The sequence below is a fragment of the Dipodomys merriami genome, unplaced genomic scaffold, assembly GCF_024711535.1.
Source record: "Dipodomys merriami isolate MVZ:Mamm:240054 unplaced genomic scaffold, mDipMer1.0.p SCAF_50, whole genome shotgun sequence".
Lineage (NCBI taxonomy): Eukaryota > Metazoa > Chordata > Mammalia > Rodentia > Heteromyidae > Dipodomys > Dipodomys merriami.
The window spans coordinates 9434890-9447455 of record NW_027206069.1 but is presented as its reverse complement, the minus strand read 5'-3'; the positions used below and the strand labels follow the sequence as shown (position 1 = coordinate 9447455).

The following is a 12566-nucleotide window of genomic DNA, read 5'->3' as shown; positions in this document are numbered from 1 at the left end:
GTGGAAGTTGTTCTATGATGAAAGCAATCCCTACAAAATATTTTATTTTATTTTTTGGGGGGGGTCTGGTCGTGGGGCCTGAACTCTAGGCCTGGGCTCTGACCCTCAGCTCTTCAGCTCAAGGCTAGCACTCTACCACTGAACCACCTTCCCAGCCCCCTACAAAATATTTTAAAAGTTAAAAAGCAAAAGCATACTTGTCCACTTTTCCTTCAGTACTGTTTACTAAGTTCATCAGTTTCTTTTGTGCATCATCCAACATTTCTTGTCGGAGCTCATCTGTTTTAAAATATGTGAATAAAGATAGTCATTAACCAATCAATCTGAACAAATATACAATAACACTTATAAGATCTTTACGATGAAATTTACATTTGTACTCTACACTAACTGGTAACATTGAATTACTCCCATCTATTCTCTGTTTCAGAGAAAGACTCTCTCTTGATATAGAAACTGCTTAAAACCCAGAGTATGCATTATTCCATATGGGTTACCCCATAAATAATCAATTCTTCAGTAGGAAAATCTTTAAAATCAATAAAGGCTTCCATCTTCTTTAGAAACTTAATAGCAAAAGACCAGATTTTCACTCCTGCTTCCTAGCATGAAACATTTCCAGTATAACTTCTGTTTAATGGGAGGAAATGGAAAAGACAACTTTAGATTTTCCTTTTTTTATTTTCCTGGCTGTACTCTGGTTTTGGTGAGCTGACTAAGAAAAGTATTTAACACCACTAAGACCACAATTCAACACAAGTCTGACAGGGCAAAGCATTCCAGAGTAAGGAAATTGCAAAATACAATTCAGATCACTGGCGCTAATCACATTACAATTGTTTATGACATTTTAAATTCCTATCTAAAAAGTAAATAGAATCTTAGTAAAATCTTAGTAATTACAATGTGAGTACTTTAGAGTACAGTACTTTACTCTTTTCATTGGCTAGCAAGCCACAGGACTGAGGATTCAAGGACAAAGGAACTTAGTCTAATATAATTTACACCTGTTATGTTAGAAGCAGATTATTTGAGCTAAGAGGTATTTACTAATTTTAACATAGAGTACAGGTTTTTGTTCTGAAAGAAACGAGAAAACCATGTGGTAGCTAGGAGCCAGTGGCTCACACCTATAATCCTAGCTACTCAAGAGGCTGAGATCTAGGGACTGCCTTTCGAAGCCAGCCCAGGCAGAAAAGTCCCCATGAGACTCTTCAATTAACCACTAAAAAAAAAAAAAAAAAAGGCCCAGAAGTGGAGCTGTGGCTCAAAGTGGTACTAGCCTTCAACAAAAGAGCTGAGGGACAGTGTCTAGACCCCGAGTTCAAGCCTCACAACCAACAAAAAACCCCACAAAACACATATTCTTTTTTTTGATTAGTAAGAGCTGGAGAAGTTATCAAAGAGAGGACTTGTACATATTTCCTCCATTTTGTGGGCTTTCACTTCTCTCTTGATGGTATTCATTGAAACACAGAAGTTTTTTAATTTTGGTGAAGTTCAATTTCTTTTTTTCTTTATGTTGTTTTTACTTTGGGTGTCATATCTAAATACTACTGCCATGTATCATGAAGGTTTATGCTCATATCTTCTTTGAAGAATTTTATGGTTTTGACTTGAAATGCAGGCCCATGATCCAACTGAGTTTATTTCTGTGCATGGTATTAGGTAGATGCCAACTTCACTCTTTTACATGTGGGGACAGCCAGCTTCCAGCACCATATTATGGAAAAAGTATACTTCGGGTCCCTTTTTTGAATGTTAATTGCCCATGAATATATAGTATATTTCTGGGCTCTCACGTCTCCTGCAGGAGTTTTGTACATGTTTTCCCTTCTGCACAGAAAGCTTTGCTCTACTGGTACTGCCTCTTGAGTCTATTTATCCTCCACTGTGCAGCTCCTAACATACTTCCTCCGCAGGAAGGAAGACTCACAGATTGTGTCTATGTTTTTCATTCTATTCTGTACAGTTCTGTTTTGTAGCACAAACGCAAATATAAATGCCCACTTTAACCTTCTTACAATAGCTTGTAGTTTGTCTAAATTGCAAAATGTCATTCATATAATAAGACTAATGTTACCAAATGGTCGCCATAACCATATTATACAGGATAGGTCTGTGTTTGGAAAATCTACCACAGACTTTTCCTTCCCTGTCTTTTCAGTAAAAAATTTAAACTTGGCCATAAAAAGAGTATAGTATGAGAGAGAGTATAGGAGAATAGAACTCTTAACTACTCAGAGGAAGAATAGCAAAATAAGCAAGTTAATCTCTCATCACTGCTCTGACTTAACCATCCACCAGAGTAAAGATGGGCCAATCTTCTCTTTCATGCTCATCTGCTCTTTTCTCTATGGCTAGGAAGGAAAGGCAGGGGAGAAACAGGTCAAACTTCCCCACTCTTGAGTCAGGCACCGGTGGCTCATGCCTATAATCCTAGCTACTCATGTGGCTGAGATCTAAGGATCGGGGTTCAAAGCTAGCTTGGGCAGGAACGTCTGTGAGACTCTTATCTCTAGTTAACCACCAGAAAACCAGAAAGTGGTGCATAGCTCAAATGGTAGAGCGCTAGCCTTGAGCTAAAGAGCTCAGGGATAGTTCCCAGCCCCACTGGAAGGGAAAAAAACAACAACAAAAACTTCCCTAGTCTTTCCATCTTTCCGTCTTCCATTCCTGAGATTTTCTTCTCCTACTTTCCTCCATAAGTAATCATTTTAATACTGATTACATGCTAAAGGGTTACATAAAAAGTATTATCAAAGGGGCTGAGAAGGTGGCTCTGTGGTAGAGTGCTTGCCATGCATGCAAGAGGCCCTGGGTTCAATTCCTCAGCACTACCTATGTAGAAAAAGCTGGAAGTGGTGCTGTGGCTCAAGTGGTAGAGCACTAGCCTTGAGGTGAATTGCTGAGGGACAGTGCCCAGGCCCAGAGTTCAGGGCTCACAACTGACAAAAAAAAAAAAAAGAAGTATGAAAGTAAACTTAAACTCTATCTTATTATATTAATGTGGCCATAAAAAATTGAAAATCATGTTGGATGTAATAGGACATGCCTAATCTGATTACTAAATTGGCTAAGACAGGAAGATTGTGAGCTCAAGTCTAGCCTGGCCTATACAACAAGACCCAATCTTAAAAGAGAAAAAGAAAAAAAAAATTGATGTTTAGGTTCAGGAAGAAGAAAAAAAAAACACAAAACCCTAACCTCAGAATTTAGGGGAAAGACTAGAGGAAATGGTACAAATTCTAAGACTTTAGAAGAGAAATTCACACACCCATTTCAAAGGTCCCTCGATACTCCTTTTTCTCCAGGAACACTTACTATTCTCCTCCCATTAGAAATTCAAATATTTCTCTACAAAAATTGAAAATGAACTCAAACCACAATCTGAAATCAGAACTGTATTTGTCTGGGCAAGCAAAATATGACTATAAAGAAATGGGTTTTAAGTCAAACGCAATTACTTCTGTGAATAATTTCACATGCCAAATAACTCTTTAGAAGTTTTAAGGGTGGGAACACTTTAAAGCTTAGCAATAGAGTAGCTGAGATTGAATCTGGTTTTGAAAACCCGTGACTAGGGCTTCTTTGAAACACCCAGAAATGGAGTCATGGCCTTCACTATTTGATTTAAAATCAAAATTGGATATAAAAAGCAACTGCCTGCAACAAGTCAGCACATCATAATTTTACATTTTATTTGTGATTAATGGCAGTGTTCTATAATATTGTCTTCAGAGAGTATCTTAAAATTAATCATCTTCCTCACAAAGTCATTTGGCTATTTCATGACTAAGCTCCTATGGACAAGACCCAAGTCAGGCTTACTGAACCATCAGTTGAATAAGAAAAAAGTAGATGAAGCCTACTCAGAGCTTGAGTCAGAAGACCTGGATATAAAACATGACCTATCACCAGTGCCAGATTTTGTTGCCCATTTTGTATAATGCATACCCACCTTAAAATTCTGAACCAAATGGTCAAATCTAAACAGTAAAGGCATGAGTTCTCATTCATCTGATTTCTTAAAATAACCCACAAGGAGTACCTCATTCAATTTTCCCTAATTACTTAGCAATCATACTTATTGCTATGATTAATATTAATAATCTGTGAGATTTTTTTCCCTGTCCATTTTGCAAATTTCTCATCTTTAAGAGTCAAAGTTAGCCAGGCACTACTGGTGGCTCAAGCCTGTGATCCTCGCTACTCAGGAGGCTGAGATCTGAGGATCGTGGTTCAAAGACAGCCCTGGCAGGAAAGTCTGTGAGACTCTTATCTCCAATTAAGCACCAGAAAAGCGAAAGTGGTGCTGTGGCTCAAAGTGGTAAAGCTCTAGACTTGAGCGGAAGAGCTCAGGGACAGTGCCCAGGCCCAGAGTTCAAACCCCACACCTGACAAAAGAAAAAAAAAAGCCAAAGTTATAAAAGGAGGAAGAAGGAAAATATGTTAGAAGAATGAATTTGTTTACACGTAGAAATGCCAATAAAAAATTGGGTCTGGGGTTGAAAACCCTGAAAATAAATCTAAACCAGATACAATATTAAACCTAGTATTTTTTCTAACAATATTTAAAAGCAATTTAGTCTCTTCTTTTATTAAATATAATTTAAAGCAAAAGCCAGAAATTAGATGATCTATATGTTACAAAATTTGAATTTAAAAGGTCACTTTTTGTTGTTGTTGTTTTGTTTTTTTACAGGTCTTGGGCTTGAACTCAGGGCCCAGGAGCTACCCCTGAGCTTTTATTTTGTGTGCTCATAACTAGCACTCTGCTGCTTCAGCCACAGTTCCACATCTGGCTTTTTTTTTGGGGGGGGGGTGATTAATGGGAGATACGAGTCTCACAGACTTTCTTACTCAGGCTGCCTTCAAACGGTGATCCTCAAGTGTAAGCTTCCTCAGTAGATATGATTACAGGTATCAGCCACCAGCACTGGCATAACTTTCAACATCAAATACTATTAATTAATTTAATTAGGTTCTTGCTTAATCTTGTACATCTTTTTCACTGATGGCTGGCAATCTACCAACTGAATCAGCCTCCAGTCCAAATAACATTATTTTTAAAAGGCCCCATTTGTAAGCCAGAAGGTGGCTGGTGACTCACACCTATAATTATAGTTACTAAGGAGGCTAAGTCTGGAGAACTGTGGCTTGAGATTAGCCTGGGTAGAAAAGGTAACTGAACTCTGTTCTCCAAAATAACCAGAAAAAAGCTGGGCTAGAGGCATGACTCAGCTTAGCCCTGGAGTTCAAACCCCAGTATCACAAAAAAGAGAGAGATTTCTATTTGTAATTTGACATTAAGATGTAGTATTATCTCCTTTGTGCTTTTTCTTTTCCCTCCTGGTTGTCTACCACTTGAGCCACAGTGCCACTTCCGGTAAGATTCTTTTCTTTTTTTTTTGTCGATCATGGGGCCTGAACTCTGGGCCTGGGTGCACTATCCCTGAGCTCTTCAGCTGAAGGCTAGCGCTCTACCACTTGAGCCACAGTGCCACTTCTGGCTTTTTTCGATTCCTGCTGAGGAATCGAACCCATGCATGCAAGGCAAGCACTCTACCACTGAGCCACCTTCCCAGCCCCCAGGTGAGATTCTTATCTCTAATTAATGATCAGAAAACCAGAAGTGGTGATATGGCTTAAAGTGGTAGAGTGCAAGAAGCCTTGAGCAAAAAAGCTTAGGGACAGTGTCCAGGCCCTGAGTTCAAGCCCCACAACCAACCCCCCCCCCCCAAAAAAGATAAATAACTACTAAGTGAAAAGTTCTACTTTTAAAATTTTACTTCAGAAGATAAGAATTTTGCTAATATAAAATGTATCCTCACATCATTAACTGGAGCTCAACTACTTGAGATAGATTTATTTGTCTATTTGTTTGTTTTTATTTATATAAATATTTTAATATAACCAAATCAAATTTATTTTTCCTTTCTCTTTTTGCCCTCAGCCCTTTATCACAAATTTAGATAATTTATACTATATTTTCTCAAACTAAAGCAGAGACTTTTTTTTTAAGAAGAGTGAAGATTCTGAGTCAAGTTAAATAGTTTTTCATTTTTAAACGTTTGCATAGACCAGCCATATCTCAAAAAGACTATAATTTTGCCAAGTGCTAGTGGCTCATGCCTGGAATCTTAGCTATTCTGGAAGCTGAGAATGAGGACTGGGGCTCAAAACCAGCCCAGGCAGAAAAGTCCATGAAATTCTTACCCCTAATTAATCATCAAAGAGTTGGAAAGGAGCTGTGGATGAGTGCTAATTTGAGCAAAAAAAGCTCAGGGACAGCATCCTGCCCCCGCCCCCCCACAATTTTGTCAATGAAAAGCTAATCATTGTAATAATGTTTCCACTTAGTGAGGATCATCATCACTACATAAAATATACTGATAGCTGGGTGCCAGTGGCGCATGCCTATAATCATAGCTACTCAGGAGGCTGAGATCTGAGGATCCAGGTTCAAAGCCAACCTGTGCAGGAAAGTCTTTGAGACTCTTATCTCCAATTAACCACCAGAAAACTGGAAGTGGCGCTGTGGCTCAAAGTGGAGAGCGTTAGCCTTGAGCTGAAGAGTTCAGGGACAGTGCTCAGGCCCAGAGTTGAAGCCCCACGACCAACCAAAAAACAAAGAAAAGAAGAAAGAAGAAAGACAAAAGGAGGAGGAGGAGGAGGAGGAGGAGGAGGAGGAGGAGGAGGAGGAGGAGGAGGAGGAGGAGGAGGAGGAGGAGGAGGAGGAGGAGGAGGAGGAAGAAAAGAAGAAGAAGAGGAGGGGGAGGAGGAGGAGGAGGAGGAGGAGGAGGAGGAGGAGGAGGAGGAGGAGTTGACGCAGCAGCAGAAGCAGCAGCAGGGGGGGAGGAGGAGGAGGAGGGAGGAGAAGGAGGAAGAAAATTTGCCGATAGAAGTTTTCTTAAGGGTCATGTAGCCTGAACTACACTTTTAGGTGTCACATAAAAAAAAATTAGAAAACTTCCAAATGCAGATTCCTATTGTCTCTTGAAGGAGCTGAGACTTTGTAACACAGGACCCACATGTCCATGTAGGAGAACCTGCATGGAGTGCCCTAGTACAAACATGCTTCCAGGTATCCTAGGCTTTACCTATCTCCTTTGCTAGTCTGTACTGTCACTCCAGCTCAGTTTACAATTCACAGTTGTGATCCATCTTGAGAATTCTAGTTCTCCATACAGCAACTCTCTCTTACCTCCATCTTCACAGCCCTCTACACATACATATTCACATACAAACTGCTCTTTGCTTATTATTAGTCAATGCTACTTTCAGATTACCAGTTTTTAAATTATGCTACCTCATTGCATATGAATTCTCTCTTCTGCCTAGAATGCTTTTCCCAACTATCTATTAGTTGTACCTATTATTCATTCAAGGTCATCTATACCCTTCCCTAGCCTTTCCTGCCATTTCACACTACCATGGCCCAGTAGAATAGACAGATAGCTCTTGGGTGGATGGTGTAGCTCAGTGGTACAGTGCTAGTCTAGTATGTGCAAAGCCCTGGGTTCAATCCCCAACACCAAAGGAAACAAAATAGCTCTTTCCTTTCCACTCAACCTGTTGCATGTATATGATTTCATGTCTCTTTCCCTTTCCTGCTTGTCTACAAAACTTCTGAAAACAGGACCTTCATCCCTTATCTTTCTATCTCTTCTATGCCTATCTGTAGTGTTTGGTATATAGTGGATTAACAATGAGTATTTGATAAATCAGTAAAAGAATAACTGATTTCTTTTCTGGGAGGGAAGAGTATCTGGGAAATAAGAAAAGAATCAGCATTCTAAATTATTCATATACATAAAAAAGTAAGAACGGTTAACACTAAATGTTAACTCAAAACATTCTCATCTGTATATAATACATCATTACCTTATACTTAGAGAAATAATTTTTAAAGAACTGCTATTCTAAAACATTGTTATATTCAAACATCAACATTAGGCTAACACATTTAAAAACATAATCATTAAGTTAAAATAGCTTAATTATATACCTAATACACACATTTTTCTTAATTAAAATGCTGCCATTGTCTAGCATACCCAGATGTTTATGGCATTACAAGTAACATTTTAACCACTAAAGACAATTGAGAAAACTGCATCTGGTACCTCTTACATGTTTCCTCTAAAATCACTACTTCTGCCAAAAACATCCATAAAGAAATCTCTCCAAAGATTTGGGTAACAAAGCGTCTGGGAATGTATTTGGCCTATATTCAACAGGACGTTATATGTTTTCTTGCATAATCACATCCTGGAGAACAGAATATGTTTATTTAAAATAAAAACTCTATCATACAGCACCATGAAGGTAGTTCCATGAAAAGAACGCTTTAAACTGCTTTTATAGTTTGTAAATTTAAAGCATGTTTTTATGCTTCTTATAACAGTTTTATTTGGACTCATTTTATACATTTTTCTAGATTTTCTTTTAAAAATATTCTAAGGAAATTTTCCACTTTTTGATTCAGAGAAGACTTTTAAAGAGCAGTCACTAAATTTCTTCTTTTTTTAATCAGCTATTGCTAGATGTTGGTGGTTTATGCCTATACTCCTACTCAGTTGGTTGAGATCTGAGGATGTTGGTTGAAAGTCAGCCTGAGACAGGAAACCAAAAAGCCCAAAGTGGATCTGTGGTTCAAGTGGACAGATAGAGCTAAAGACTTTCTGATGCTAGAACTGAATTTTATTGATTATAAAAACGTAATTTTCTTTGCACAGCATAAATTCACTCTTCAATAATAGTAACTGAAACAAGATGTATCTTGTGCTTTGTATTTCTATTTTATCCAATCATTTTCACTTAAGCAGGAATTTATCACAAGGATGACATTAGAAAACAAGCTAAAGAAGTAAAATGTTGGGTTGGGAAAGGGGCTTAGTGGTAGTGTGCTTGCCTAATATGCATGAAGCCCTGGGTTTGATTCCGCAGTACCACATACACAGAAAAAGTCAGAAGTAGCATTGTGGCTCAAGTGGTAGAGTGCTAGCTTTGAGCCCTGCGTCCAAGTCCCAGGACTGGCAGAAGAAAAAGAAGAAAGAAGAAAGAAGAAAGAAGAAAGAAGAAAGAAGGAAGGAGGAGGGAGGAGGAGGAAAAAGAAGGAGGAGGAGGAGGAAGAAGAAGAGGAAGAAGAGGAAGAGGAAGAAGAAGAAGGAGGAGGAGGAGGAGGAGAAAGATGACAGAAAGAGGAGGAGGAGGAAAGAAGAAGTGGAGGAGGAGGAGGAGGAAGCAGAGGAGGAGGAGGAGGAGGAAGCAGAGGAGGAGGAAGGAGGAAGGAGGAAGGAGGAAGAAGGAGGAAGAGTAGAAGTAGTAGTAGTAAAATGTCCACATATTTACAAGCCATCTTTGAATGGCTCGGCTATAGTCCAGGTGTATGGCCTGAAATATACAGGTGTATATTTTCTCATCACTAACAATCCTATGACAATTCTGAACTCTTGACCAACTCAGAATATAGACAGATGATGTCCTATCTGCTTCATAAAATAGTGTGTTAAGTTTGAGAAAACAAATATAAGATGACATATGAAATAAGTCTTTGGAATTATACTGAAAAAGAATACTCAGCTGGGCACTAGTGGCTTGTGCCTGTGATCCTAACTACTCAGGAGGCTTAGATCTGAGGACTGTGGTTCAAAGCCATCCTGAGCAAGAATCTCCAATTAACCACCAGAAAACTAGAAGTGATTCTGTGGCTCAAAGTGATAAGAGTGCTAGCCTTGAGCAAAGATCTCTGGCACAGCGCCCAGGTCCCAAGTTCAAGCCCCATAACCAAAAGAAAAAAGAAAAAAAAATACTCTTAGATATTAAAATAATTTCTAGAAAGGAGGGTAACTGTAATCCTTCTATCCAATATCATCTATTAAAATACTATACCTACAGGATCTTGGGGTTTCTTTCGTCACTGAGGGTATAAATTAGTCCTTATAGTTTTAAACAGTCCTTATAGTTTTAAAGAGTTCTTTTACTTTTTAGATAAAATCCCAATAGTGGTTTAAGGTTCTCTTTGAGTTCTTTCCTCCGTGAAATGTTGGCTGACCCTTAATGGAGTTCTAGAGACTATGTAGTCTAAGTACTACTATCTTTTTTTTTGGGGGGGGGGCGCTCAGTTGTGGGGCCTGAACTCTGGGCCTGGGCGCTGTCCTTCAGCTCTTCAGCTCAAGGCTAGCACTTGAGCCACAGCACCAATTCCGGCTTTTTTTTCTGCTAATGTGGTGCTGAGGAATAGAACCCAGGGCCTCAAACATGCAAGACAAGCGCTCTACCACTGAGCCACCTTCCCAGCCCAGTACTACTATCTTAAATGACTAACTTACAGTGTATCTACGCTACCTGCCATTAAGCTTCTTGAACTAAGCAGCTAATTCTCATTAAATACTTACTTAGTGACTAATAAGCATCTATCTTCATGTTTTTTTTATACAAGATCTGTAAGTACCCCCTTAGTTGCATGTACATGGCATTAGCAATTACATACCTTGAGAAGTAAATTGAAATCATCTATATTCACCTGTTTTAATATTGTCATTCATATGACAGGTCTAATCATACACACACAAACACATACATCCATACATGTATATGTGAAAGGGTAACAGGTAACTCAGGATCTTGAACTAGCTAGTTAGACACTTTACTATTTGAATAATGTCTCCAGCCCTCTCTTCATGTCTGACCAGACTGAGTCATCTTATCTTTGGTAGCAATAATATAACCAACTATTTTGACTATCGCTTTTAAAATGAGTTTCCTGATATTGTTCAAATGTTGAAATTGAAAGTCAACTAATCATTAGTCTACAAATTCACAGAAATAAAACAATACTTTGCCTCTACAATTCAAGTCCCTGTGTACTTTCTTGCAACAAAAATCAATTTGTCTTTTTCAAAATTGTTTCTCCTGGCAAAAATTTTTGCTGTCTGGCCAACTTCTGTGTTAAAAATAAAATGCAGTATTACAACATCAATCAGCATTTTAAGTACTTAATGATTTATAAAGGAAAATATACAGTGATGCTTTTTGAAATAACTAAGCCAATCAAGAATTTATTTACATTAGTAAATCAAGAGTAAAGCTTTGAGAAAATAAAGTCACATTTGTGTTTAGAGATAAAAAAGCAGTATTAAGCACTTGGGTAACATGAGGAAACATTGTTAGAAGAGCTGAAAAGGGCAAGAATAATTTAATTTAAAGACATAACAGAACCAGCCATCTTTGTATTTCCCTTCCTGTCTGTGCCACATTGGCTCCCTGCCTGCCTTTCAAATCAAACAGCACTTGTACAAACCTAATTAAGTAGAGTTCTCTCCATTAGTAATACTGATTCCAGAAAATGAGCACCACCATCCTGTACATTGATGATGAATAGCCATTATAATTTTTATTTGAAGAGGAACCCAGGCTACTTGTCTTAACAGAAAATATTTGACCACTGGGAGTTTCAATGGGCACCTGAGCAAGTACTAACCACTACAAAAGCCTGTGACATTTTTCCTGACTACATGGATCATGAGCTAGGAATGACTCTGGTAGACAGGGAAAGTGGCCTTAGAGATTACAGAGGCATGATGCATATTACTGAGTTACTGCAGACCAAGGATACTTTCATTACTCTAGCTAAGCCCCAAGACATGAAATCTTTAGCTAACACTTTCAGTTGTACTGTAGTTGTACTGGTATGAGATCTAACTACATTATTTTGCCAATAATTGCTGCATCTTGTTAGAGCAGCCTTTTGGACAGTGAAGGCACAGTATAGAGGATACTACCATATTTGCAAAGATGTAGCTTTCTAGAACAAAAGACAATTCTTTTCTTGACATGGCAAGACCATGTACTCTAGAGATGAGTGTTAAATCTCAATTTCGTTAACCTATAAAAAGAATACTCTTTACTTTGGAATTGAGGCAAATGTAAAAGGAAAAGACTAATTAATACAGCCTATGTTATGTCAACTGTCTATAATATATACTTAGTACATATTCTTTCCTCACTGCTCATTTCCAGGTCCTCCTCTAGATTTAGATTTCCTAGATAGGCAATTCTTACAAAGCAGAGGTCTTTTAGAATTATTTTGAGGCTAGTTACACCACATTTGTCTTAGTTTTGTTTCTTTGTTATATTCCTAAGACACTTCCACTTTCTGTCTCTTGGAATTAGGCCAAGCTGTAGGTTTGTGCTTTACTCTCCATGCTCCAATGGTTTGCTTCAATGGCTGGCCACCGTAGTGACCAAGTCACTAATCCTGTTTTAACAGTATTTCTTCTGTTCTATACCCTTCTAATTTCTATTTTATGATAGATGGCATGCATTTTTTAATTTCTTAATTATATTTCCTGTTACGGCTATGGCAACATAGACCCCTAAACCTTATGCATTTCTAAGCTCCATTATCACCCTTACAATTGTCTTAAACCGTTGCCTACTAAATACAGCCCCAGAACAACTTCAACTTCCTGATTATCACTAAGTCAGAGACTAAATGAGTGCATGTCTTCACTGTCAGCTATTAGGAACAACAAAGTACTATGAATTATCTGGTAATC

At 38.3% G+C, this 12566-nt stretch overlaps 1 protein-coding gene across 5 annotated transcripts in view; it reads right to left on the bottom strand.

Moving 5' to 3' along the window:
- Positions 1-12566, bottom strand: part of LOC138810504 (thyroid receptor-interacting protein 11-like) — an 82026-nt gene that overhangs the window by 11139 nt on the left and 58321 nt on the right. For all 5 annotated transcript variants that reach the window (XR_011367145.1, XR_011367146.1, XM_069997702.1 and 2 more), the window contains exon 17: positions 198-279. Coding sequence is in view for 3 of the 5 variants with exons in the window: in XM_069997702.1 (XP_069853803.1) it covers positions 198-279 (82 nt within the window). In the remaining 2 variants the exon portion in view is untranslated. The remainder of the gene's footprint in view (positions 1-197; positions 280-12566) is intronic.